General features: G+C 48.2%; 1 protein-coding gene and 1 long non-coding RNA gene across 11 annotated transcripts in view; one reads left to right on the forward strand and one right to left on the reverse strand.

Annotated features, from left to right (window-relative positions):
- The first annotated feature begins 81 nt into the window (after window positions 1-81).
- Window positions 82-26,474, forward strand: LOC144303499 (uncharacterized). Of its 3 annotated transcripts, none has more exons than XR_013370544.1 (3): window positions 82-397; window positions 509-619; window positions 23,706-26,474. It is a non-coding gene; the product is annotated as an uncharacterized LOC144303499 (long non-coding RNA). The 3 variants fall into 3 exon arrangements; XR_013370545.1 differs by lacking the exon at window positions 23,706-26,474 and adding an exon at window positions 11,991-13,464; XR_013370546.1 differs by lacking the exon at window positions 23,706-26,474 and adding an exon at window positions 1,913-8,293.
- The window catches only part of CELF6 (CUGBP Elav-like family member 6), a 30,082-nt gene continuing 11,956 nt past the window's right edge, over window positions 9,644-27,769 (reverse strand). Inside the window, exons 3-13 of one of the 8 annotated variants that reach the window (XM_077881771.1) lie at window positions 26,955-27,003; window positions 15,049-15,177; window positions 14,872-14,951; window positions 14,562-14,705; window positions 14,342-14,474; window positions 13,657-13,806; window positions 13,422-13,484; window positions 13,094-13,171; window positions 12,865-13,008; window positions 12,090-12,245; window positions 9,644-11,263 (exon numbers count right to left, since the gene is read on the reverse strand). In XM_077881771.1, the coding sequence (XP_077737897.1) occupies window positions 12,118-12,245; window positions 12,865-13,008; window positions 13,094-13,171; window positions 13,422-13,484; window positions 13,657-13,806; window positions 14,342-14,474; window positions 14,562-14,705; window positions 14,872-14,951; window positions 15,049-15,177; window positions 26,955-27,003 (1,098 nt within the window). In that variant the 3' untranslated portion in view covers window positions 9,644-11,263; window positions 12,090-12,117. Of the gene's footprint in view, window positions 11,264-12,089; window positions 12,246-12,864; window positions 13,009-13,093; window positions 13,175-13,421; window positions 13,485-13,656; window positions 13,807-14,341; window positions 14,475-14,561; window positions 14,706-14,871; window positions 14,952-15,048; window positions 15,178-26,954; window positions 27,004-27,769 lie in introns of those variants that run through there. The other 7 variants (XM_077881770.1, XM_077881769.1, XM_077881774.1 and 4 more) reach the window with 7 other exon arrangements.

A 27,769-nucleotide genomic window follows, 5' to 3' on the forward strand; every position in this document is an offset into this window, starting at 1 on the left:
GTGCGCGGGCCTCGCCGGCGGGGGGGCGGAGCGCGGGGCAGCGGCAGGTGGCGCATGCGCGGAGCTTCGGGGCGGGTGCGTGGGAAACCGACGGGTCTGGGGGTGCGCGGAGAGCGCCCCGGAACAGGCGGTCGGCGCTGGGCGCCCCGTGTGGCCGGGAGGAACGAGCAGGGCCGACCGCCCCGGCTGCCTCGGCTGCAGCTGGAGACCGAGGAGGGCTTCCCGCGACCCCGCGGGGCTCCAGGACCCCCCCTGGTTTGCAGCGGCGGAGTCAGACATCCCAGCTTTTCCTGAGGTCGCCGGGAAGCGCCCTGGCTCTCCAGGAGAACGATCTGGGTCCTGAGCTCGGTCGCGGCAACTTCCCGCTCAGCCTCGAACCACGACTTTCACTTTCCGAGTCAGTTTTCCCATCTGTGAAGTGGGGGCACAAATACCTTGTAACGGGGTTGTGGTGGTGAGGGTGAGCTAAGGTGATAGCTCGGGCCTTTATGAGGTTGCTGTTTTGCAGGCTGTAAAGAGTCAAATACCTGCAGTGTCCTACGGCTCAACATAATGCATCTAAGAACCTGCGAGTAGGAAGCACGAGAGCCCTAATTAGGGCCGTTATAGTTGATCTCAGGTATGGCCGCGTCTCCCTTCCTCCTTAGACTTGCATGTCAGGGCTCCCATATGCCCCTTTCCCATCCGCACTAAGGGGGAACGGCTTACCTTGGATCTACTCTCCTTCCTCGCTGCCTCTTTTTAGCCGGATACAGCAGGCCCAGGGAAAGCTTTGCCCGCAGTGGTAGAGGCAGGTCATATCCATCCCTCCCTTGGATATGCTCAGCATCTCCTTTCTGATTCCCTCCTTATGAAGCCGACTCCCTGGTCCTTTCACCTTTCTCTCAGCCTGGGCCACAACACGGTCTTAGCATCGGGTTGTTACACCCATAGCTCATAATAACTGAAAAAAGCGAGCGATAGAAAACAACAGGACTTAAAGCCTTAGTCTCAGAGTATAGAAGTTCAGAGTAGTTGGGGGAAGGAATTGGCTCTGTTCCCCTACAACAGTTCCCCACAACAAAGGCCCTGTAACAGCGTTTAAAAGCCTGGCAGTGTTTGAACACAAGCACTTGGGGGTAAACAGAGGGGGTGGGTCCCCACGAGTAAAATCTCAAAATCTGGTATTTCACAACCTTCCAGGCTTTCCCCCCTCTTCACCCCCTCCCATCTCACACCACCAGCTCTTCTACTCCTTATGAATCACATGAATCTTGACTGACTCATGGTTTATCGGTATCTTCCTGCTTCGCTTCTTTTACTATCCAGTCCAGATCCTATGGGCAGTTACTTTTTTTTTTTTTAAGGTTTTATTTATTTTTTTCATGAGAGGCACACAGAGAGAGGAAGACATAGGCAGAGGGGAGAAGCAGGCTCCCTGCGGGGAGCGTGATTCGGGACTGGATCCCAGGACCCCAGGATCACCACCTGAGCCGGAGGCAGATGCTCAACCACTGAGCCACTCAAGTGCCCCTGGTCAATTACTTTTATCACATTTTTGTTAACATGCTTGCCCTTAAAATCATAATCTTGGATCATTCTGGCCATTTATCTCCTCTCCTCTCCTCTCCCATCCTAAACCAAGATAAGGGAAATCACCCAATCCTGCAGAACTGTGCTCGTGAGTGGACACTGTTTAAGTCTAGCTAATGAACCCTCTTCTTTGGGATTTATATTTTCCACACTCACCCTCCAGGTCTATGGGCCCCAGGGCCATGCTCTGTTTTGTTTGACCCCTGACACTGTGGCTGCAGCTTTTTTGAACTGTGAGTGGATCCCTAATCCAAGTTATGCTAAGTAAATGTTTTCTCCTGGGAATCTTGGATTAGGGAGGAGAAATGGATTATTCTAACTGGACTGGTTTCTTGAACAGAAGAAATAAAAACTCAGGAGCTGGGATCCCTGGGTGGCGCAGCGGTTTGGCGCCTGCCTTTGACCCAGGGCGCGATCCTGGAGACCCGGGATCGAATCCCACATCGGGCTCCCAGTGCATGGAGCCTGCTTCTCCCTCTGCCTGTGTCTCTGCCTCTCTCTCTCTCACTGTGTGCCTATCACAAATATAAAAATTAAAAAAAAAAAAAAAAAACTCAGGAGCTATGGTGAATTTACCTCCATGAGGAATGGGAGATGGAGAAAGACTACCTTCAGGGAGAGAATGAACCATCTAGAGGCCGAGACCAGAAATGATGAGATTGGTCTCTGGTTCTTGAAAGCTTCCCAAGCCCTTTGTGAGACCCTCTGACCTTGGGGTCTCTGATTCACATTTATCTAGAATAAATCGTGTAAGCTAACTTAACTAATACTCAATGCAGAGCTACTACAAACTCAGTCTCTTCAGTTGTCCCCACAGTGTACCCAGCAGTCCTTCTACGGGTCAGCTTCTGTCACCATCCCCCAGTCTGCTTCACAGAGAAACTGAAGGCAAGGGGGAGGAAACTGCCTTAGTTTCCAGTTCCCTCCAAGCACTTGACTCTCTCTGGCCCTTTCTTTCTCAGAAAAGAAGGTTTCCCTTCAAATCCAAGGTTAATCCTTCCACTATGATGTGTAGTTCATTCCCTTTTCATCTCTTCAGGAACTTTGTTCCTTCACTATGCCTCTCCTTCATGGATATTCAACTTTTCCCTCTGCTCTATTCTTTGATCTCAGCACATAAACTTGATCAACTGGGCCCATCTAAAAAACAAAAACAAAAACAAAACACCCAATTTTAATCTCACCGACTACTGACTGTTGCACATTTTTTCTTGCCTGCAGCAAACTTCTAGGGAGTAGTGGGACTTTCCACTTCCTCACCTCCCATGTACTCTTTAAACCTAGTGCTTAAATCTGGTGACCTTCTCCCAAAATCCCTACTGAAAATACTTTCAGTGAAGTTGCAAAGGACTTCTGAACTGAAAAATCCATTGGAAATGGATTAATTTATTTGACCACTTGATGTCATTTGGCTTTGTTGACCACCCGGATCCTGCACCCTTTGTTAGCTCCTAGGGGCTACCCAATTCCAGTTTCTTCCTACACTCACATGGGCCCTCTGCAGCATCCTTAATGGACTCCTTTTCTGTCATTCACTATTTATAAATAAGAAAACAAGGGACCCGGCTGGCTCAGGTAGCAGGTAGTGCATGCAACTCTTGATCTTGGGGTTGTAAGTTCGAGCCCCACATTGGGTGTAGAGATTACTTAAAAATAAAAATCTTCCCTAAAAATGAGAAAACAGTTTAGTCCACACTGATTTCTCATCTCTTCACTCTTCCCATTGACCTCAACAGCACCCACCTGAAGTGGACCTTGGTAATTTGGGGCTTCTCAGAATCTGATTCCCCTTCCTTCTTACAAGTCTTGGAGATAAGCAGAGCATACATTCCATGACAGGCATCAAAGGGGTTGGCAGCTAAGACAGAGGTATGTGACCAGGGCCTGGCCAAGTAGCCCCCAGAAATGTGGATTCTGGGGTAAATGATTCAGAGAAATAGAATTGTGGATAATTCACCCTGGCAGTGGCCACAGCAGGGTCAGCTCTCTCCCATGGTTTGAGCTATAGGGGGATGGGCACTAGTGACATGGTGACATGAAGCATCCACTGATGATGAAATCTCTAGTACTCTCACTCTCTGGTTCTGACGTCTAACTTTGGCTTTTGTTCTGGTGGAATGGCCTCCCATTGTTCCCACTCATTTCCCAAGCTTGCATGTCCTGCTTGGCGATACTATGACCCACCCAGTGCCCTTTCAACAAATGGCTTTTCTGTTTCAATCATCCCGTGTGGCACACTGACTGCAGGTGACAAGGACTCCCAAATTTATATCTTCCTCCTTTCCTTCTTCAAGTTGCCTTTTGGATAAGTTGCCTTTTAGACAACTCCATTCGTATGTCTCATAGGCAAACACATTTTCTTGTCAGCCTGCATCTCTTCCATGTTCCTAGCTTCATAAATGGCATCTATGACTAGTTCAGCCTGAACCCTGAAAGAAGCATCTTAGACTTCTCCCGCCCTCGTTTAAACAAGACCAATTTTACCTTGTAAACATCCTACATCTTAAATCAATCCCGATGTTATAATCCTGCTCTTCCTCACCAGGATTGCACTATCCTCCTAACTAGACCCTCTATCCTAGTATCTACTCCTCTGAATCCACTTGGCGGTCCAGCAGAGTCTTCTTAAAACCCAAATCTGATCATGGCACTCCTCTATTAAACCCCTTCAATGGCTCCCTCCTACCTCTGTGATAAAACTGATACCCTTTCTATGGATCTGGCTCTCACCTGGCTCTCACTACTTCTTCACCTGCGTTCGAAACTCCAGCCAGGTCAAAGCACACATTCTTACAGACCCTGCAGGACATGTCTTCATACTTCATAAATCCTCATTGGGGCTGAGAGTCACAATGCCATTTCTGCCCCCTCTGTCTTCCCCTCCTCCCCCCAGAGATGGATCCGTGACCCATTGGGCCAGGCAGGGGACTCCATCACCTTGCCCAAAGTGATTAGGTCAGGCATGAGTTCGTGGCCTAAGTAGAGCCAATCAATGTTCTCTTCAAAACTCTCTTGCTTTGGAGGCCACAGTGCTAGGAACATATGGCACCCAGCTCTCTCTATCACAGAGAATGGGAAAAGGAATGGGACCAAAGCACAAAGAGAAGCAGAGCCCTGAGAGATGGAGAAGGAGATAGCCCATGACACTTATTTGAACCCTTGAATTCAGACTTGCCTAATTCCAGCAATACACTACACCTCTCAGTTCCTTCTTGATTAAGCTGGTTTATGCTACTTTTTTTTATCACCTGCCACTCAACCACTTCTAACACTAAAATGGAATGGGGTGTGCAGACTCTAAAGTGATGGAACCAAAGTGAAATGGGGCCAGCGGGGATCTGATGACCCTTGACTGGGAGGTTGGAAATCCATGTTATGTAATATCAAATTAGCTGGTTAAATGATCTTCTATTTTATCTTAAGATTTGGGTCATGCATCCATCCTTGATGGAGATCTCGGGGACACACTGGAAAAAAAAAAGTCTGGATGTTGAAATGTGCTGGCCTCTTAAGATTTTCATTAGGATCCTGCAGTTCCGCTTGCCTCTGTGCTGCCCGAACCAGAACCAGTTTTGTTCAGAGTTACCTTTTCTGCCTGTGGCCAGCAAGCTAGACTGCCAAGGGTCATCATGCTCTTACAGATTATAAAAGCCAGATCCTCTTCCTCAAGCTAAAGTGAGTGAATACAAAGGCATAGATACAGGATATCCAACAGGAGAAACTTGAGCTTACAGCCTAAGGAATTCCAGAGAAAAAGTCTGATCCTCCATACCACACCTGAATGCATCTTTTTTTCTCCCAAATTAATATTTATTTATTTATTTATTTATTTCACTTAGAATTCAGCCAGTGCTAGGGATTCTGGTGCCTGGGATGTTGGCTGTAAATCCTGTAGGAAAATGTAAGATACACTGGTCACAAACCTCATGTGCCTTCTTGAACTTAAGTCCCCACCTACGTGAAATATCCCCTCCACTTCCACATCTGTGGTAGAAATGCCACATAGCAGGCCATGGAATCTGACTTCCCAAACAGCCGTCTGGGGGCAAATGATGCATCTCATGGGACACCTGGGTGGCTCAGTGGTTTAGCGCCTCCCTTCAGCCCAGGGCGCGATCCTGGAGTCCAGGAATCGAGTCCCACGTCAGGCTCCCCGCATAAAGCCTGCTTCTCCCTCTGCCTGTGTCTCTGCCTCTGTCTCTCATGAATAAATAAAATCTTAAAAAAAATTGATGCATCTCAGAAGTACAGTGGAGGTAGCTCTCTGTGGGATACAATTTGACCAGAGGGAAAGGAGAGAGGAAGAACATATGGTTACACCCCATCTCAATTCTCCGCTTAGTGAACTGTTCCCAGGTGGTTTCTCCTTGCAAATACGATGTGCTTAGAAAACAACACTGTCAAGTGACCTGTTCTCTCCTCATGGCTCATATGATGTCACCAACATGTAATGCATTATTTTGCATTTCTTGTCAGGAAAGATGAGAATCTTCATCTTTCCTGACTCATGTCTCTCCTCCCCTCTCATCATCCTGGACTTCCATCTCCCCAAACAGTGTGAGCACTGTAACCCCTGCTTCAGAGTCTGTTTCCAGAGTACTTTGGCTAAGACATGGAGCCATAATCAGAGCTCCAGTCCCAACATTAAGTCCCAACAGTGAGATAGCAAGAAGGTCCTTGCTGTGTAGACATGGCAGATTTCCTGTTCAAATGCAGAGAATCTAGCCCAGACTGTGGGCTTCCTGTCCAGAGCCCAGGGCCAAGGTCGGAATGGGAATGGGGATGGGGGTAGAGGGGCCAGGCCATTTCTAGCCTATCCATAGGAGAAGCTGAGGCTCATTTCACAGGCTATCTTTGTGTTTCCCTGCATTTTCTTCCGGGCACCTTATACTTCTCTTGGGAAAAGTCAGACCCAGGCTTACAGATGCTCTGCCTTCTGGGTCTCTGCTTTTAGACATCTAGAAAGCAGGAGGCCAGAGCCTGGAAGTTCAAAGTCCCCTCTACAGATAGCCAGGCAGTTAAAGGTTCTCATCAACCCAGGCTGCTGGAGGGTGGGGAACACTGATAGCAGTGTGTAAAACTGGGGCTACGGAGAGAAACGGTGGCTCTCTGCCCTTTCTGAGTTTGCGCTTGGCACAGATTTGGTCACCTCTTTGTGGACCCCACATGGCTCAGCCTGGAAAAGCAGCTACTTAGGCTGCATTGGCTTTGAACTCCCTGAGTCTATGAGGTTTCTTCCTTCACTGGTTTTCCCAAAAACATAAGGTTGTGTGACATAATTATATACATGTGCTGGCCATGAGGGGAGGCCCAGAGGCCAAAAACAGCCTCTGAGTCCCTGCTGAATTTGGCTGTGTCACAATGCAGGCAGGTGCGCTCAGAACAGTGGTTGCCCAAAGATCACAGCCGAAGCTAGAAATTATGAAGAGCGATCCTGTGATCTCCATGTCCTTAGCACCTTCTTTGGGAAGGTATTCCATGCATCTTATGCTCCACTGAGGCAGAGGCGAGACTCCAGTTCTGGTCAGAGCACACAGAAGATCCAGAGCTGCTTCCAATGTTAGAGATCATTCATCATCTCAGACTAGAGGTCTTTTCTTCCTACATCTAAGACACCCAGGAGAAAGAAATTCCAGAGGCCCTGCCAAAGGCTGTAAAACCTCATAGTCCCCAAGTGACACAAGTTCCCAGAGGGCCCGCAAATTCAACATCCACTGACAGACTCCTCCTAGGACTGCTTTGGTGATGTGGCCTCAGTGTAATAATGGACCATGGCCAGAGGGCGAGGAATAGAGCAAGCTGCAGGTGGGCCCAAATGAATGCTTGTATGGTTGCCTCCCTCCTACCCTAAGCATCTCCTTGGGGCTGAGGCATAGGAGCCAGTACCACTCAGGGATTTTGACCATCTGGTCAGGGCTACTGGAGCATGAGCCAACCAAGTGTTGAATAGATAATGTTTCTTTGGGGGCATGAGCAGATTAAGATTTACATATCACCATAGACAGACCATTGTGGAGACCATGAAGCTGATGGGGAAGGAAACAGGCAAAGTGTGACCAATTGCTAAGAAACAGAAACCACAAGGGCCTGATCCAGGTTCAAGGACCAAGACCCAGCAAGATTCTTGATGATGGTTACTAGCTCACAGAGGGTCCAGAAATCAAATCAATTGGTTTTAAAGCAATTATATCACCAGAGAATCCTCAGCCCTGGCATACAGAGCTCTGAAAATGCATAACCTCTAAGGCAATCTTTGGGTCTGAAGCCATGTCCAAAGGAAAGAAGGATGCTTCAGTTCCAGAAGAAACATCTGAGGGATTCTCATAAAGGACAATAGATAATAGAAGGTATTTCCCAGTGGAAAGGGCTAAGAGCAATCAGTTTTGTTAACCAAGAAATTCACTCCACTGTCCAGAAAAATGTACTGTATGCTATAGGTTAGTGACCATTGTTTTTTCTTCTCCCCTGTTCCAAATGGACGGCTAAATCAATCTTTTAGCCATAGATTTTAAAATCATAAGTTACATCCAGACCTGATCAAGAACTGCACATCACAAAGGGACCCCGAACTGAGGGTTCCCTAAGGCAATTAGACATGATTCCGCTTTGTCTCCCATTTTTATTGGGCCGAGGATCATTTCACTGTTGGGCAGGCACATTTTTGAAATTCTTTGTTTGTCAAGAAAAATATAGGTGGCTGCTGAGCAATAAAGGGGTGGAATACAGTGGATGCGTGCTGCTTATCTACCCATCATTCCTTCCTTTAAGGGCCCATTTCTTCTCTCCACGTGATCCTGATGAGGTTGTCAATTATGGTGGCCCACTCTTTCACCCTAGAGGTAGGCACATGTCCATTGCGGCCAAAGTCTTCCCTAGGACTTTAGAGCTAGAACCAGTGAGGTCGACATACAAAAGGAAGCAGATCCAAGACATGGGAGACGTCATCAATTGAACCTCTAGATCCAGCCATGCATGAGGGTAGACCCATCCTTCGGTTTATCAGTTGTGTAAGCCAATTAATTTCCTACTGGATTAAACATGTTTGAGTTGGGGTTTTGATACTTGCAACTGAAAGAGTCCAGACTAATACATGCACACACAACAGAGACACACACACCATGTTGTTCAAACTCATTGGATATTGTACAAGTCTTGCATGATCTTAAAGGGTCAGCAAACTTTTTGTCTAAAGGATCAGATAAATATTTGTTTTGTGGAGGCACATATGGCCTCTGCCTCATACTCAATGTATGTTTTATTTTTATAACCTTTTAAAAATATAAAACCGTTCTGTTTGTAGGCCATACAAAACCAGGCTGCAGGCCAGATTTGCCCACAGGCCAGACTTTGCCAAGCCTGATCTAGACCCTGCCAACCTCTGCAGCATCACAGTCTGCCAGTCCCTAACCAAGTGCCATTTTGGTTCAAGTGTCTCAATATGACTCGGGGATGAGTTAAGGTTCAGGGTAGAGATGGGAATAGGAAGAGGGTCTTGTCTTGGTGCCTACCGTCTCCCACCTAATCGGCACTGAATACATGGTAATCATTATTATTTCTCAGTAAGAATTTATCAAAGTGATGCAGCTGTCCAAACAGCTTTGTTCAAAGTCCCAGTTCATCCTTGAAGACCCTTCTCTTCTTCAACTCCTTTAAGAAATCTTTCTCTGACCTCCCTTCCTAATCAAGTCTGAATTAGATACTCTTCTGCTGGTGATCATAGACCCTGTGTGACCTTCCATCATAACATGAATTGGTCAGTCTTTCCCACTGACTCTGAGCGCATAGAACGCGGCTGAGCCCTAGCTTCTAGCACAGGGCTCAGCACCTGGCAGTGAACAGCCTCTCTGCCACCATGAGAATGTGTTTGAAGGCACAGGTGCTCCGTACATCTGCCTGGGTCCAGGGTGATCAGTCTGTGTGTCACCATTGTGCTGGTGTAATGATGCCTTCAATGCCATTTTCTCTCTTGATTGGAAATAGTTTGTTGATACACATTACAGCTTACCTGCTCATGTGATTACCGTATCTATTTTTCATCCCATTCCCTCCAAAAATGAGTCAAAGACAGAGGAACAGGTGGAACAAGTTTTCTTAGAAACTGTTATGAAGGAGGAACCCTCCAACCCCACTCCCCCACATCCTTTACTGTCTGATGTGAGATCAGATCAGAGGCCTCCAGCCTCAGCGACATCTGGGGATCAGAGTGCCCCCCACACAGCCGGGGCCCCACACAAGTTTGATGCATGTCTATGAGGTGGAGGGGGAATTAACCTCCTGGGAAAAAATATGTGCAAGGCCCTGCAGGCCCAGGACAGGCTGACCAAGGCAAGGTGAGTCATGGTGTTCTAAGCTGAATCTTTTGCCCATCTCACAGAAGCAGGCAGGAAGCACCACCATTGATCAGCTTTATATGGCACCCACTGAATACAACAGATAGACAAAGACAGACAGACAGAGCACACACCACTTCTAAGCTGAACACTGCTCACCATCTAGAAGCACCTTGGATAAGCACATGTGAGACACTCTTGCATAGGAAAGATGTACTTTGTAAAGGAATGAAGAAGTATTTTGGCAAAACATCTACTTCCCTCCCAGGTCCTGGGTAAAGAGGGACCTCTAAATTCTGAAGCTTCTACATATTGAAAATTATCCCCTTCTCAATGGCAGTATATACAGTAGCAAACCTTCCAAGTCTGTTGTCACAGCCCTCTATGTATATCCTGAACCTACTTTACCGGTGGGCAAACATAGACTTGGAGACAGAAGGTGGCCTGGAGCAAGGGGACACCGGGGCTGGCTCCAGGTGAGGGGAAACAGGAGATGTCTCGGCTCAGCCAAAGGCAGGGCCTCTGTCTATCTGGATGGGGAAGGGAAAGGCTGGGGTGGTTCAAACTCCCTCTTTCTTCCTATCTGGGGAAGCAGTGGTTCCACGGGCAAGGCTGTCAAGAAGGACACTCCTGCTGGCTAGTGGGTCCCGCAGGATGGGAAAGACCTCCTGGGACCTCTTTGGGGATTCCCTCTGAGTTGGGGGATTGTGGGGTTCGCTGCTTCCATAACTCTCTTTGTTGCCTGCATGGGAGCTTAGACCTTAAGTCCTTAATTATTTTAAAAAGGTGGGGAGAGGGGGACAATTAAGAGGGAATGAGACACAGAACAATCTTTCCACAGCCTCCCTCTGCCTAGGCTGGGGCTTTTACGGGTCTCCTTCACCCTGTCTCCTAGGGATAGTTAAAGGCAGCTTGTATGAGACTCTATATTGTCTTTTCGTTTCTCCTGTGGTTTTTTTTTTTTTTCTTTTCTTTGTGTTTTTTGTTTCTTTCTTTTAATTTATATAGATATATATATTCTTTAAAAAGCAATAGTCCTTTGGTCCCTAAACTCTAAGGAATGATATGATTTTGAAAGAAGTAAATCTGGGCTTCCCTCGCGGAGAAGCCCTTGGCACCCCCAAGGCCCTCCGCTGGTCCCCCTAGACAGCCAATCCTCAGCCAGCCCCAGCCGCCTTGCCAGCCTGCGCTCTATGCTGCAGGCCCAGGACAACCCACTTGATGAAAACAATCCTTAACTTGGCCTGAGCCCCAGGCACCGGCCTTGGGTCTGATCCATCTCCATCTGTGGCTGCTCCTTCAGGAAGGGCCGCTCAAGCATTTCTGTGCTTTTCCTTTCCTTTCTTCTCACTCTTCAGTTGCTGTTGTTGGGTATTTGTTGATAAGGAGAGAGGAAAGAGAAAATTTTTGAAAAAAGCAAAAATCATCCCGGAGGACAAGACCAGAAGAGTGGCTTGCCCCAGCAGTGACATCTCTTCCTGAGGAGCAGAGCTGCCGCAAGGGCAAGGCAGACTTTGGGGCCTCCTGGCAAGGTGACTCTAGCCCCACACCCTCTCCAAAGGGCTCCCTAGGGTAACACAAGTGAGGCCGGGCCATGTGGACCTCCTGAGGCAGCAGATCCCTAGAGGTGCAGGCAGCTGGCCCTGCCAGAAACCTAAGGGAGCTTGTCATTGCTCTCCCCATCACCCACCAGGCCCTGAGGATTCTGCTTCTTTAGCTTCTTTGCTTGTCTTGTTATCTCTAGGCTCTCCATCATTGGCCCGGCCCCTGCATCTCATCCCCTCTTGGCTTAAATTTCCCAGTGGTTCCCTACCTACAGTCTTCAGAATAAAGTCCTAACTCGAGCCTTCACAACTTTTCTAGACTCATTCTCCACCTCCCTGCCATCCCCCCACACAGCTTCTCTACTCCCATGGCCCCCTGCGACTGTCCCTGGAGGAGAACTAACTGGTTAGATCTTGCCATAACGGCCTCTCCAAGACTGTGGGGGCCAGACATTGTCTAATTTATCTCCATCCTTGGACCGAGGGAGAAACCCAAACTCTCCAACTGAGGGTTCCTCCTTAACTTCTGCCCCTTGTCTCCCAGACAGAAGGTGGGTGCTTCTAACATCTCCAAAGGAACATCACAGCTGACATGGCCTCCATCACTCAGGCCCCATCCGCCCGGGATCCACCATGGACTCACCTTTTGTTGGCTGGTCAGTGAGAGAAGATCAGTAAGGCCGATTGGCATCCTTGGGCCTCTTTAGCTGGACCTTGAGCCTCTTCATGCCAATTTGAAAGCCATTCATGGCCTGAATAGCCGTCTGGGCACTGGTTGGATTGTCAAAGCTAACAAACCCTGGGAGGTGTGGACAGAGAGGTCAGCTGGAATCTCAGCCTGGCAGGGCCTCCCTGCTCTCTGACCAGCCCCCTCAGGCCAGTTCCATCAAATACCCCTCCATCCTCCATGTTTGCACGTGCATGTGCACATGCACACAAACACACACTCATACTTAGGCGAACAGCCTAAGTCTCCTAAAGGTGTAATTCTTGGAAGGACAGGAGGCAATTCTGAGAGTGTGTGTTGGGGGCAGGGAGTGTGCTGGTTGAGCTGTTTCCCTGTCTTTCCTCGGCAAGGGGCAAGGGTTGATTCTCTCCCTCTCCAGCTCCCATTCTGATCCTCTAAACTGTGGCTGGGGTGGGAGGGGCTCTCTGGCCTCAGACCCAAATTCTTCCTGCTCTCCTAGACTCTTAAGCCTCACCTGGTCAAACATCTTTCAGACACCTGACTTCCCCAGGTGAACCTCAAAATGGGCTTGTTCCTGGTCTGGGCTGAGCCTAGTCACTGGTCTATGAGCCTGCTTCGTGCCATACGCTCCATCTCTGGGAGCCATCGACTCATGGAGGGACAAGCTTGGGGACTGCAGTCCATCTCCAAATTCGGAGTGGGAGAGGCCCGTGGATGGGGTTCAGCTCACCGAAACATTTGCTCTGGTTGGTGGCTCGGTCCACAAAGACTTTGGCAGAGACAACAGCTCCAAAGGGCAGGAATGTCTGTATGAGTTCTGCATCACCAAACTCCTGAGGCAGGTGATAGATGAAGAGGTTACAGCCTTCGGGGCCTGCAGGAACAGCAGCAGGCTGGTTCAGGGGAGGGACCCTGAGTGGAGCCCCACCGGCCCTGATCTCCAGTCCCCTGTCCCTCACCTTCTCTTTGCTGCTGGGGCAGGGCTGAAGACTGCTGGGGAAAAGCTGTGCTCACTGGGGCATAGGCCGACGGGTAGGCTGCTGGAGACAGAGGTAGTAGGCAGTGACCCCCGGAAGCCATCCCCCAAGTATGGCCCCATCTGCCTGGCCACCTTTGATCAATTCGGCCCAGTCCAGGGAACCCTCACCCCTTAGGTCGTTCTGGGCCCAGGGGTAGGGGGATGGGAGGGTCGACTCCTCAGAAGAGAGCCTAGCCCAGCCCCCCCAATCTCCCTATTCCTTTCTGGGGCCCTTCGAACCCCCCAGGCCGCGTAGCGCCAAGTGAAACCTGCGTAGTGGTGCATCCCGGCGTAGGCCTGCTGCAGGGGGTCAGCCACACCGGGGCTCTGGGCTGGGGAGAGAGGGGCGGGAGGCCCGCGGTGAAGGTGGGCGGACGGGCGGGAGGTGGAGGGGCGCTGTGAGAGGCCGCAGGCAAAGAGAAGTCCCTTCCCCAGACGCTCGCCGCCGCCCCCCTCCGCACCCCACTCCGTTTCGGGGAGATTTGGGCGGAGCGGAGGGCCCACCTGGGTAAGGGGAGAGCCCGTTATTGTAGAGCGTGTCGGAGCCCGGCTGCCCGTTGGTCTGGGGAGTCAGGGGGCCGAATCCATTGACCCCGATGGGCGCTGGCAGACCGGGAAGGGAGCCGGGGCCGCCGCCTGGCTGGGAGGTGGCTGCTGGGGGCGGAGGGGGTGGGAGAGTCAGGACGCGGCCCCGCCCCGCCCCGCCCCGCCCCGCCCCGCCCCGCCCTGGCCCGACCCCCGGGCCCCGCCCCTCCCCGCCCCGCCCTGTCCCACCCCGCCCCCCGGGGCCCCGCCCCTCCCCTCCCTGTCCCGCCCCCCTCCGCCCTGCCCCACCCCGCCCCCGTGCCCCGCCCCGCCCGGCCCTCCCCCACGGGGCCCCGCCCCGTCCCGCCCCCGTGCCCCGCCCCTCCCCGCCCTGCCCTGTCCCACCCCGCCCCCCGGGGCCCCGCCCCTCCCCTCCCTGTCCCGCCCCCCTCCGCCCTGCCCCACCCCGCCCCGCCCCGCCCCGCGCCCACGGGGCCCCGCCCCACCCCGCCCCCCGGGGCCCCGCCCCGCCCCGCCTCCGTGCCCCGCCCCTCCCCGTCCCGCCCCCACGGGGCCCCGCCCCGCCCTGTCCCACCCCGCCCCCCGGGGCCCCGCCCCGCCCCTCCCCGTCCCGCCCACGGGGGCCCCGCCCCTCGCGCAGTACCTGCCGCAGGCAACAGCGGCGCGGCCACCAGGCTGAAGGCCGCCACGTGCTGCATCTGGGCCGCCACCGCGGCCACCGGGCCTAGGCCCGGGCCCTGGGCCGCCGCCAGCAGGGCCGCCTGGTGCTGCAGGATCTTTGGGAGGGAAGAGGGGCGGGGGTGGAGCTCAGCGGCGGGCTGCGCCCCCGCCCCCCCCGCCCCCCCCGCCCGGCGGGCACCCACCGCCGTGGTGTAGGCTCCGCACGCCCCCAGCGGCAGCGGCGCGGGGTGGAAGGCGCCCAGCTGGCCGGCCATCTGCTGCATCCGCCGCAGCGCGCGCTCCCGGTCGGTGTCCGCCAGCTTGACCACGAGGCTGGACGAGGCGCCCTGGGTAGGGCAGGGGAGGCCGCCGTGACCAGTCCAGACCCCAGCCCCGGCCCTAGGCCAAGCGCTGTGCCCATCAGGCCCTGTGCTGGGCACCGATGGCACGTGGGGAGGAGAAGCCCGGCCCCACCCCGCCGGCCTCGCCCTGGCCCCGGGCGCCCGCCCTCACCGCCATGGTCCGGCTGCCGTGCAGGCTCTGGATGGCTGCCTGAGCTTCGCCCTGACTCCCGAACTTCACAAAGGCACAGCCTGGGGCGGAGGAGAAGAATGGGGCGGCTCAGGCCACGGGGGCCAAAGGCTCGCGCGGCCCAACGAGGCAGGGAATCCCAGGGTCCGCTCAAGTCACCTTTGCTGGTGCCGTCAGGGCTCCGCAAGACGGTGCACTCCTCGATATGGCCAAAGGGCTGGAACAGGCGCCTGACGTCCTCCTCACCCTGCTGCTTCCCCAGCATCCCCACAAACAGCTTTCGGTCCTCTGGGGACAAATCCAGGCGTGACCTGGAGACCCTAAGTCCTCTTGGACTCCCCAGAGTAGCCAGAGGAGCTTAAGAAGGCAGCTCACCACAGTCCAACTCTGGGAGGAGGTTTAGGGAGTGAGCATGCCCTGGGCTACAAGCTTGGGTTTCCTTAAGGAGCAGGATAATCTGCAGATCGATCTGGAGGAAAAGAACTCAACCCAGATCCACCAGGAAAACCTGGGTCCTGGGAAAAAACAAGACTGATTTTGCTTTTGTGGAAAGTGATTCAATCGATATCTTGGGTTGGGTTCAGCCCTGTATGCATCTTCTTTATGCTTGACCTTTCTGTTCTGAGAGTTTGGGAAAGGCAGTTTGGGACCCTTTCAGCCTCAGCCCTAAGGGGGGGTTGTCCTCAGAGAAGGCCTTTGTATTCAGATTGGATTAGGACAAAAGAAGTAAGCCCCTGCTAGTCAGCTGGAGGGCAGTGCCATGAGTGCCCCCTTCCTGCTCAAATGGAGGAGGGTTCTGGGCCAAGAACAAACAGCACAGAAAATGGTTGTCTCGTCCTACTGCCTTGTCCCCAGATGTTGAGCACTGCAATGATGAATCTCCAAGCCTAGCACCAAACTCAGTTTGGGTGCCTCTCCCGAAGGCCTAAAGAGGGCAGGATGCTTGAGCCTGAGCCTCTAAGGTTAGCATTCCCCCCTACACTTGCTAAGCCCTTGACCCCTTTTCCTAAACTCCCATGCCGAGCTTCCAGGGCCCTCACTGAGCCCTGCTGCCTACTTTCCACCTTCCCTGTGCTCTTGCCCTGATCTTTCCCCAGGCGTTCACACTACAGAAGTACAGATTCTGTAGACTTGGATGGCCACCCGAGATCAAGTCTGATCCCTCCCTGTGTTCTCTCTTCATCTGGGAGTGTGTTCCATGGAGAAAGCTGGAGAACTGGGGCTGGAAACCAGGGCTTAGTTGCACATCTAGCCAGTCAAGGCCTCAGGAGCACTGCCCAGGAACCCACAGTAGAGGGGTCCAGCCAGACCACAGGGCCTGCTGTCAAAGCCCTGCTCCTTTCTGCACCAACATAACTCTCTGAAATAGCATGAGGCTTCACGCAGACAACGTAAGTTAGGAGAGAAGGAGAGGGTGAGAATCTGGCTTTAGGTTTCACCTTCTTCAGATCCTGGAGCCCAAGAAAACCCATCCCAAACTCTTTTATTCCTTGATAAACTTGGCTAGTCCAATGGGGAGCCTCGGATCCTGAGTGCAAGGGACACAAGGCTGGGAAGGCTCAAAGACTGAAGCCTGGGTGGCAAAGAAAAAGAAGAACAGACTGCCTGTCACCAACAGAGGAGGCAATCTCCAGTAGGGTGATGTGTGTGTCCATATTTTACCTGGCAGGTGTGGGGTTCAGCCAAGGCTGCCCTGAGACCCTGAAGTGTCAGTCAATGCTGTGTCTGTGTAGAGAGTGGGGGCTGTGCTTAAATGGGACACGCAGAGTGTGCTTCAGCAGATCCTGCCCCTCTCCAGGGGATTACTGCCCAGTGATCCCAAGGGGGAAAGGATATAAAATGTACTTGTGGCTGGGATCCTAGAGGAAGTGCGGACCTTCTGCGGTGAGAATACAATCTGGTGAGTGTGCTTCACTTCTGGGAATGTTAGCCACAGAGGAGTGCTTTTGGAACAGATCACTGGTTTCTCAACCTTTTCAAAAAGCTGCGGAATCTGTTCTTCTAACAAAAATATTAGGATGAAGCTAAAAAATGAAAAACAAGTGGAACTGCTCTGACGGAAACTAGAAAGGTGGGGAGTGGGGATGGGGCTGAAGTTCCTCTTGCTTCATCTTCTCCTAGTACCCCCTAAAGGGGGCTCCAAGGAAAGTCCTTTAAAAACCACTGATCTAAAAGAGTGTAAATAGAATTCCACATGATATATGAAAGAGGGACATGAGATCATCCTCTTCAGGAAACCAAGAAGACAAAGAAAGAATTGCTTGATCAGTCTGCTAATGGCTTTGCCTTGACATTGGAAGACAGGCCTGATTCGGTCAGGGAATCAAACCTCAGAAGACTGTCACTGTTGTGAGCTATGACACTAAGGAATGCCCCTGTGTCTGTCTGAGGCCCAAGAGGGGCTAGAGAAGATCCTATGGCCTCCAGAGTCCCAAGGCTTTAACAGGGCTTCGTGATGTACTAATTTATAGTGCAGCTGTGTGGATAGGGTCTGCAAGATGGTGATGGCACACAGCTAAGATATCATGGCACAGGGACTGACATCCAAGCAGCCCTAGGTAGGAAGAGAAACGTCAAGGCTGAGATGGAGCCCCCAAAACAGGAAATAGGATTGTGTGTACAGTGGTTTGATCTTTATCTGCTCTTCCTCTTGGTGCTCTTTGCTGCTGATAGTCATTAGTTAAAGCCCATGCCACAGACCATGAAATTCTCTGAACCTTCTTTTGCAGTGCCAAGTCAAGAATTTTAATTTTCATGAGAAGGCACTGACCTCATTGTCCTGGACTACTGGGCTATACAGAATTTTAAATTGAAATGAAGCTGGGTTGTAGGCTGGGCTCTAGGCTGGACTCTATACTGCCTGTTTCAAAGGTATCACCTTGAATGCTGGTGTTCTTTATGCTACTTTACAGGGAGCTTGATGATTTTTGACAGCAGGATGATCAAGGTCACAATAACCATGAGTTTCAGGTGATCCTAAATGGTGAGATAAGTTTCTCAGGAGACCTAAGAGAGTAATAGACTAGACCTCCTAAGTATAGCCCCCAAATACACAGCCCTGAAGGTGCTAAGGGCTGATCAATGCCCCCAGAGAGAGATGATGATGGAATTTAGCCCAGGTAATTCAATCTCCTCTAGTTCAAACTCTACCAGTTTGGTAAAGAGAGGATTCTATATGAGGTGGGTCAGAAATGTCTGAATAAAATCATCCCATGGGTGGTAGCTGGGTCCTCAGGAAGATGGGAATATCAAAAAAGGAGGCTCAGCCTTTCTGGAGTGGATGGAATTGGAAGAAAGCATTAGTGTGGAGTTGAGCTATAGCTGGACAGAAACACAGTGGAGTGGTATAACTGCATTCTCCTGTTGTCAACTAATGTGTACTCCTTGCTCTTCTACCAAATGCTTTTTTGAACCCAAACCAAGTTGTATGAGCCCCAGAGGCCCAGCTCCATAAAGCTTCTTTGTGCAACCGGTCTTATAGGTCAGGGATTCTAATGCAGCAAATGATGAGGTTGAGACCCAGAGTCCAAGTCAGTCCATTCCCACTTCCTCAGGAAAGGCACCAAGATACTGTTCAAGAAAGAAGGCTCTGCCTCAAGCTGGCCCAAATGAATTCCTGAGGTGCCCGAGTTTCTGGTTTATGGGCCTCGTACCCATTTACCTTCCTGTTGGTGGGATGTTGTGATTGTAGGGACTGTGTAGGAACAAGGTTTCAGCATTGGGGTACCAACCACCAAATACATCCTAAAAATACTTGTCCACCTTTCAGTCCAAATACCAACCCAGAGGATACTACTGGTGGCAGCACATGGAGCAAAGCATCATTCCCCTGATGTTCTTAGAAATGACTCCAGCATAAGGAGTCAAGGAAGCCTGGGAAAGTCAGTGAGGAAATATCCAGGGCAGAGTCTTCTGGCCTGATCTGATAAGTGCCAAGAAGAGCTTTAATTTCAAAAAAATAAAATAAAATAAAACAAAGCAAGAACAACAACAACAACAACAAACCCTGTTAGAACTAATAAATCCAGCAAAGTTGTAGAATACAAAACCAACAAACAAAATCGGTTGTGTTTCTATACACTAGCAATGAACAATCTGAAAAGGAAATTAAGAAAGCAGTTTCACTTATAATAGCAACAAAAAGAATAAAATAACTTAAGAATAAACTTAAACAAGGAGGCAGAACACTGGTATCCTGAAAACTATAAAACGTTGCTAAAAGATATTAAAGACACAAATAAATGGAAGACATCTTGTGTTCACACAAGACTTAATATTATTAGATATCACTACTACCCAAAGGAGATCTACAGATTTAATGCAATTTCTATTCAAAAATGTCCATTAAAATCCCAATGTCCTTTTTTTTTGCCATTAGAAAATGGCAGAAATAGAGAAGTCCCTCCTAAAATTCATATGAATCTCAAGAAACCTTGAATAGTCAAGACAATCTTGAAAAAGAAGAAAGTTGGAGATCTCAGACTTTCTGATTTCAAAAGTTACTACAAAGCTACAGTAATCAAGCAGTGTGACACTGGCAGAAAGACCTGCAAATCAATGGAATAAAATAGAGAGGCCAGAAATAAACCCTCACATATATGGTCAAATGGTTTTTGACAAGAGTGCCAGTCTTCAACAAATGGTGCTGAGAAAAGTGGCTATATACATGCAAACGAATGACATTGGACCCTTTGCACCATATAGAAAAATTAACTGAAAATGAACCAAAGACCTAAACACCAGTGCTAAAACTATAACACTCTTAGAAGAAATGGGAAAAGCTTTATGACCTTGCATTTGGCAATGATTTCTTAGATGTGACACCAAATGCACAGGCAACAAAAGTAAAAATAGATAAAGTGAACTACAACAAAATTTAAAACTTCTGTGCATCAAAGGACACGCTCAGAGTGAAAAGACAACCTATGGAATGGGAGAAAATAGTTGCCAATCATACATCTGATAAGGGGGTAATATCCAGAATAAAGAGTTCCTACAACTCAACAAACGCCCCCACATAATCCTATTAAAAAGTGAGCAAAGAGCTTAAATAAGCATTTCTCCAAAGAAGATATACAAATGGCCAGTAAGCATATGCAAAGATGCTCAACATTACTAATCATTAAAGAAGTACAAATTAAAACTACAATGTAGGGGTCCCTGGGTGGCTCAGCACTTAAGCATCTGCTTTCAACTTAGGTCATGATCCTGGGGTCCTGGGATTGAGCCCCATATCAGGCTCTCTGCTCAGCAGGGAGCCTGCTTTCCCTCTCCCTGCTGCTCTGTCTGCTTATGCTCTCTATCTCTCTATTAAATATATAAACAAACAAATAAATAAATCTTAAAAAAATAAAGCCACAATGTAATATCACCTAACACCTATTAGGATGACTGTTGAGGGGCAGCCCCGGTGGCGCAGCAGTTTAGCGCCGCCTGCAGCCCAGGGCGTGATCCTGGAGACCCTGGATCGAGTCCCACGTCAGGCTCTCTGCATGGAGCCTGCTTCTCCCTCTGCCTGTGTCTCTGCCTCTCTCTCTCTCTCTCTCTGCATCTCTATGAATAAATAAATAAAATATATTTTTTTAAAATGGATGACTGTTGAAAGAGAAAAAGAAGGAAGAGGAGAGGAAGGATAAGGAGAAGAAGAAGGAGAAGATGGAGGAGCTGGAGGTAGAGGGGAAGGAGAAGGAGGAGAAAGAGTAGAATAAGAAAGAAAAGGAGAAGATGGAAGAGGAGGAGAAGAAGAGGTAGAAGCAGGAGGAGGAGGAGGAGGAGATGTTGAAGAAGAAAATAGCAAGTGTTGGAAAGAGTGTGGAGAAACTGAAACCTGTGCACTGCTGGTGGGAATGTACAGCCACTGTGGAAAACAGTAGGCAGTTCCCTCCAAAATTAAAAGTAGGATTACCATATGATCTGACAATACCAGTTTTGGGTATTATAACCAAAATAATTGAAAGCTGAGTGAAATAAGTCAATCGGAGAAGGACAAACATTATATGGTCTCATTCATTTGGAGAATATAAAAAATAGTGACAGGGAATAAAGGGGAAAGGAGAAAAAACGAGTGGGAAATATCAGAAAGGGAGACAGAACATGAGAGACTCCTAACTCTGGGAAACGAACTAGGGGTGGGGGAAGAGGAGGTGAGCAGGGGGGTGGGTGGGGGTGACTGGGTGACGGGCATTGAGGGGGGCACTTGATGGGATGAGCACTGGGTGTTATTCTATATGTTGGCAAATTGAACACCAATAAAAAATAAGTTTATAAAAAAAAACAAAAGAATTGAAAGCTGAGAGATATTTGTACACTCATGTTCACAGTAGCATTATCCACAACAGTTAAAAGGTGGAAGCAACCCAAATGTCTTTTTTTTTTTTTTTAAAGATTTTATTTATTTATTCATGAGAGACACAGAGAGAGAGAGGCAGAGACACAGGCAGAGGGAGAAGCAGGCTCCATGCACCAGGAGCCCGACGTGGGATTTGATTCCGGGTCTCTAGGATCACGCCATGGGTCAAAGGCAGGCGCTAAACCGCTGCGCCACCCAGGGATCCCCCAAATGTCTTTCAACCAATGAATGGATAAACAAACTGTGGTGTATTCCTACAGTGGGATACTATTCAGTCTTTAAGAGGCAGGAAAACCTGACACATGCTACAACGGGGATGAACCTTGAAGAAGAGATCGTGCTAAGTGAAATCAGCCAGTCACAAAAAGACAAATACTGCATGACTTCGCTTATATGAGGTATCTTAGAGAAATCAAATTTATAGATAAAGAAAGTTGAATGATGGTTACCAGGGGCTGGAGGGGGAAACGGAGATATTGTTACAATAGGTACAGATTTAGAGCTTTGCAAGAGGAAGAAATTCTGGTGATAGGTTGCACAATAAATGTGAATATACTTAACACTACTGAGCTGTACACTTAAAAGTGGTAAAGGTGATAAAGTTTATGATATACCAATTTTACTATAATTTTTAAAAATGAAGAAGTGCTTCAAGGAGGACTGAAAAATAGGTACGTAGACCAAGAAAGAACAGAGACTCTATTGTCCCTTCGTCCTGACCCAGGAGAACCAGGAAGTAGGGAAGAAAGGCAGACAAGCCTGAGATTCCAGGTTCTCCTGAGAGAGAAGAATCTCAGCCCCCAGACTGCGTTTTCCTTGTGTAGGCTGTATACCTGTACCTGAAGGGCTTGTCAGAGGATTAAAGCCATTGCCACGACCTAAAAGTGTTCATGATCAGCTTTGGGTGATCCGCTCCGAGTCAAGCTGAAGGGCAAGCACCTCTCTTTACCTTCAGAGGTAGAATTAATTTCAGGAAGTGAAACGTTAACTTGAGTAGTCTCAAGCTCTACTGTGAAACCTACCCAGTCGGGTCTTCACTGGAGGAATACTTTTAGGAATTAAATAAGTATAAGGGTCAAAGACAGATACGAGTGTCAACTGACCGGCATAACAGTTGTAGCTAAGATCCGTATCTGATTAGGTCAGAAAATATGTCCTGGTATTATGAGATTCTGAAAATTCCAGCTCAAAATTTAACTTTAACTCAAAGTTTAGTTGTTAAACACTGAATGAAGTAGGATCCTGGATAAAATTTGGAAAAAATGGCTCACCTAGTTAGATAATTATATATATTTATTATTCAGAACCCAGGGTGATATTTAAATAAAACCATATAAATTCAGTTAGAAATTACCTAAACAATTAATTATAGGATGGTGATAGGAGAGTTGATGTGATAACAGATAATTGGTCTCTTCAGTTAAGCCAAATTTCAAGATTTAAAAAGAGATTCCTCCCTTCAGAGAATGTTTTAAATTTTAAAGTTTAAAAAAGCTAAAGTGGAAAGAATACTTGGGCTGATTACTTAACCTGTATCTGTACCTCAGGCATCCTGGAAACACAAATATGTGCTAGGTAAAAAAAAAAAAAAAAAATACCACCAAAGTTGGAGAATGGAACAAGCAAAGCAATTCCTACTGTGATTTATGAATTTATTGATTTTATGTTATGAAATTTGAAGAGAGGAAAAATATATGTAAAGAATTTCAATGATTTTGAAGATTTTGCCTTAGGACTAAGGTTTTCCTATACAATTGGTACCTACAACTAAACTTATTTTTTGTGCCTCCATTGCAGAAATAATGTAAGTTAGAAAAAATCAACCACAGCCTCCATGCTGAACAGCAAGTAAAACAGGCTTATTTAGTTACCACTGTCTGAAGGATTTGGGGATCCCTAGCCCTGACCTCATATAATTTGATGTTAACATTTTGAAATACATGACCCTTTAATTTTTATCCAAACATTTTAATGTTTATATTCAAATAAATCTGATTAGGTCAGAAAATATGTCCCGGTATTATGAGATTCTGAAAATTCCACCTCAAAATTTAACTTTAAGTCAAAGTTAAAGTGACTTTAAGTTTAAGTCAAATGCTGAGGAGAAAACTTTCTGGCACTATGTTTTTTTGATGTAGAAATGGGTGCCTTTATTATAATTAAGATATCATTTAGTTTTGGAAAGTTCGGTGTGTTTTATTTTAAGAGTACTGCTCAATACCACAGGATGCAAAATATAGGCACCGAGTATGGAGCACATGAACAGCATGGAAATTAGCTGCAGAATTTATGGGAATTGGCTGAGATCATTAAAAGGCTGCTATAAGGGGCACTTGTGTGGTCGGTTAAATGTCTGCCTTTGGCTCAGGTCATGATCTTAGGGACCTGGGATAGAGCACCGCATCAGGCTCCCTGCTCTGCCCCTTCCCTCATGCTCATGCTCTCTCTTTCTCTCTCAAATAAATAGAATGGCCATGGAAGAAGAGGACTCCAGTACCTTCCACCAGGCAGATCCTGTTGTGATGCTACTATTATTGCATTGTAAGCGTTGAATGTACAAGGGTTACTAATAACTTCTTAAAGTAATACGACATGCAGTGTGTTTAAAACATAGGTTATTTCAACCATAAACCTCATGTCTATTGATCAAAAATAAGAAATACTACTCTGTTGCATTGGCACCAAAATTCAAGAGAGAGAATGTAAAGTAACTGTTTTTGTTAAAAAAAGCTCATGTGTGTACAACAGAGTGCTCCTATATGAAGATGGGAAGAAAGGGAAGTCGTTGGGCCAAAGAAGCAAAACTGATAGGTTTGGTTGAGTTCTCACAGTGCTGGTAAACTTTTAAAAATTGAATCAGTTGCCAACATTTAATATAATTAAAATGTAAATTGTAATTAAGTCGTGTCAATCTCATTCGTTTAAAGTTCTCTACCTGGCTCCTGTAGCATTTGAGTTGGAGATCCCTGTTTTGGCAGGGTGTGGGGGATCAAATAACCCCTTCCAGAAGAAAATGGTGGAATCTTAGAAGGTTATACTATTTGCCTCGATACCCTTTAGACTATGTCTGCATTGATACCAGTATTCCCAATGTGATTTTTGGGATCGCAAAGATAAGACTTGAATAGGGCAAGCTGTACCACACTGGTGTCAAATGTTCCGTTTCAAAAGCAAAATCCAATACCATTCGAAAAGCTCTGTTTCTAAAGCATTAGTTTGTGTTTAAATTCAACAGAGAGCTAAACTCAGAAGAAATATGTAACACTGAAGAAAAGGAACACATTTTGATTAGTAACAAGATTATCTAACACAGATCAGTTGGTAGTTAAATACTTATAAAATGTAAAGGCCCAACTGTTTTGCAAGACTTAGTACATATGTCTCCTCTCTCCTGAAAATGTAGCAGGGAATGTTTGGTGACTCTGAGTGGGAGGAGGGAGGACTTGAGAGATCTGGCCATCTAAACCTGCAAGAAGGATTATTCATGGATGCATTTGGAGTATATGCTCGTTAAGAGCCATCACTTGTCAAGAAATACCCGTGTAACACATAACTACTAAAATTATCCTACTGCCAGGCAGACCTCTATTCAACTAGATTTGCTTTTCCCGCTCTCTTGAGCTTCTCTGAATCTGAACAGGTGTATATAGGTGGGCTGCCACAGAATACAGAATTTGTCAATGATGTGACACCTGTAAAATCTGTGCAAAAAGGGGAGGAAAATGATAAAACTCAGGCTGATGCCACTGCATGGGGCTCAGATGATGAGGACATATGGACCAAGCCAAGCAGAAACATCATCCGAAGCCTCCTTTGTACAGCTGCCCTCACCCCAATGAGATGTGTTGGACTCCAAACAGCAAGAGTGCCCCCAGTATGGTGAACTTAGTTCTTGAACCAGATCCAAGTTGCATCATGTTCTGAACTCTGTGCATGCTATCCCCTTTGCCTAAACACCTGCTCCCTCTCCCCTCTTTTCTCTATTTGACTACTTCCTGTTCATCCTTGAGATCTCAGCTTGAATATTACTACCTCTGGGAGGCCACCTTGATCTCCCAGACTAAGATAGATGCGCTCTTGTTATTATGCCCACAATCTCTCCAGGACTTGAAAAGCACTGATCACACTGAATTGTTACCCCATGTACTATCCCTTCATAGCTCCAGAGCTCAATGAGGCCAGATGCCAGGTCTGCCTTGCTCACATCTCTATTCCTAATGTGGAGTAAGTTACTCAGAAGGCGGAATGAGCACTGGGTGTTTTTCTATATGTTGGCAAATTGAACACCAATAAAAAATAAATTTATATTTTAAAAAGTTACTCAGAAGATGTTGGTTGGATGGTTGAATAAATTACAGCTCAAACTGTCTGCTTCTTAGCTCACTCAGGTACTCTAAGTTGGACTCTGAACTACGGGAGTAGTTAATGGTTGTGGACAAGGCCTAGAAGATGGCCAGCAATGGCCAACAATGACCTTGATGCCTAACGGAGCTTCCCAAAAGGCAGAAATTCTCGGGACAAGTGAACCAGAGGTTCTGTATGGAGGCTGGAACTTCTCAAAAACCTGTCTGGAAAGAATGAGGTGGGAAAGGAGGCTACATGTGAGAAGGGGAGGAGGAAACTTGGAACTATCTCTTCAAGGCAAAGCAGAAGTGATAACATCTTGACCTGAAATTGAGAATCAGAGACCAGAGGTCAGATAATCTATAAAGATAAAGGAAGAATTTCATGGAAGAAAGAACTCCACAAGAGGCCCACAAAGCTTCCAGAGCCCCTTGTGGGTGTAGGCAGTGAACATGAAGTCTGAGAGGATGTGCAGAATTAGGAATCAATGAAGACCTGTCAATTGGGTTCCATTCTCTCCCAGACCATGGGCAGCTTCTTCCATCTAACAACCACCATGACTGATCTTAGGTAAGGCAGGGAGAGAGTCTCATTCAAGGGAGAGAGTCAGCAGACATCAGGGCAATAGGCAGATATCCTGGAATGATATAAGACCCAAGGGTGAGAAAGACGCCAAAGAACTGACACCAGAAGCCAGCATCACTTTTCCAGTATGGAAGCTGGCTGGAATGTAGCTGGTTGTCAAAAGGCACAGGCTTTCTACCCCTCCTGTTCTTAAGGAGCATGGGTCTTTCTGCACTGGGAAACAGTGCTGCTAAAAAAATAAAATTAAAAAAAAAAAGACCTTCGAAGACTTGCCATGCTCCTCACCAGTATAGAGTCAATTCCTTCATATGGCCTGCAAAGTCTGTCTTACCAGACTCATCTTTTACCATAAGTAACTAGGCAGTTGCAGTGAAGAAATGAGTGGCTCCAATCCAGAGTGGACTGGGTCCTCTATGATCAGAAGAATATGAAAAAAAGAGAACCATTCCAGCCTGGTTTTTCAAACAAATCTGGAAGTTCCACCTGAAAAAACGAGAATGAGCTCTCTCCAGGGCAAGGTGGAAAGAGCTCCCATCCTCTACCTCCAGTATCTTCCTAGGCTCTTCCCGCCTTTTTTGTGTCTAGGGACCCTGGGACCCGTTCCTTCTCAGGGAAGGGAAGAGAAGGGAAGACTGAGCTGTTTCTGGTGCTGAGCAACTCTGGGCCCCACTTACCCCCTGACCCAAGGAAGCTCTGGTAATAAACCATGGGCAAGACTGACTCGAGGAGTAAGCCCCCCACCCCCTACGTGGGTGACACCCTGAGGTTTGTCACACAGGGAAGTTACCTCCTCGGCCCTCACTGGCAGCCGGCTTCACTTGGATCGGACGATTCATCTGAAAGACATTGGACCAAGACACCCAGTCAGCATGACTACCTGGCCCTGGCACCCAGCTTCTCCTCCCCTGGATGCCTCAGGATCTAAGCCCTGGCCCCTTTGAACTCTGTACCCCACCACTCTTACAATGGACTATAGATTTTCTCCAAGATTCTTCCTTAAACTGGGGAATTCAGAAGGTGCTGAAACCTGAAGGGTGGGGTGATAGGAAGCTTGGTGGCAAGCAGGACGGACCGTGGTGGCAAAAGAGATCCTGCTCTGGGCTCTGGGCTAGGACTACGTGAGCCCTGTCCCTCTGGCTCCTGGGCCTCCTTAAAGGCTTTGGGTGAGAGGAGTTGGGTGGGAGGGTAGAAATGACACCGAAGGTTTGTGTTTTGTTAAAACTGAGACTATAATTCTATATGTCATTTAGATTAAACAATCTGGGAATCCGACTTTGTGCTGTCTACCCCAACTCTGCCTTTTAATGGTTGTATGACTTCAAGCAAGCCATCCTCTCTTGGATTCAGCTTGTTAAATGAGGGAAAACCTTCCCCAGCCTCTGTGTCACTACAGTTTCTACACTCACCTACTCAGGTCCCTCCCTGGGCCCCCCTTCCCTTGAGGATGCTGGCATTCTCCAGGGCACCATCCTCGGCCCTACTCATCCCGCTGTTCCCATTCTTCCTGGATAGTCTCGCCCACACCCACAGCCTCAGCTACCATCCTCGCAGGGCTGACTCAGAGCTCTGCATCCCCAGCCCACACCTCCCTCCTGGGCTTCA

Source organism: Canis aureus, chromosome 32, assembly GCF_053574225.1.
Source record: "Canis aureus isolate CA01 chromosome 32, VMU_Caureus_v.1.0, whole genome shotgun sequence".
In the NCBI taxonomy this organism is placed as follows: Eukaryota; Metazoa; Chordata; class Mammalia; order Carnivora; family Canidae; genus Canis; species Canis aureus.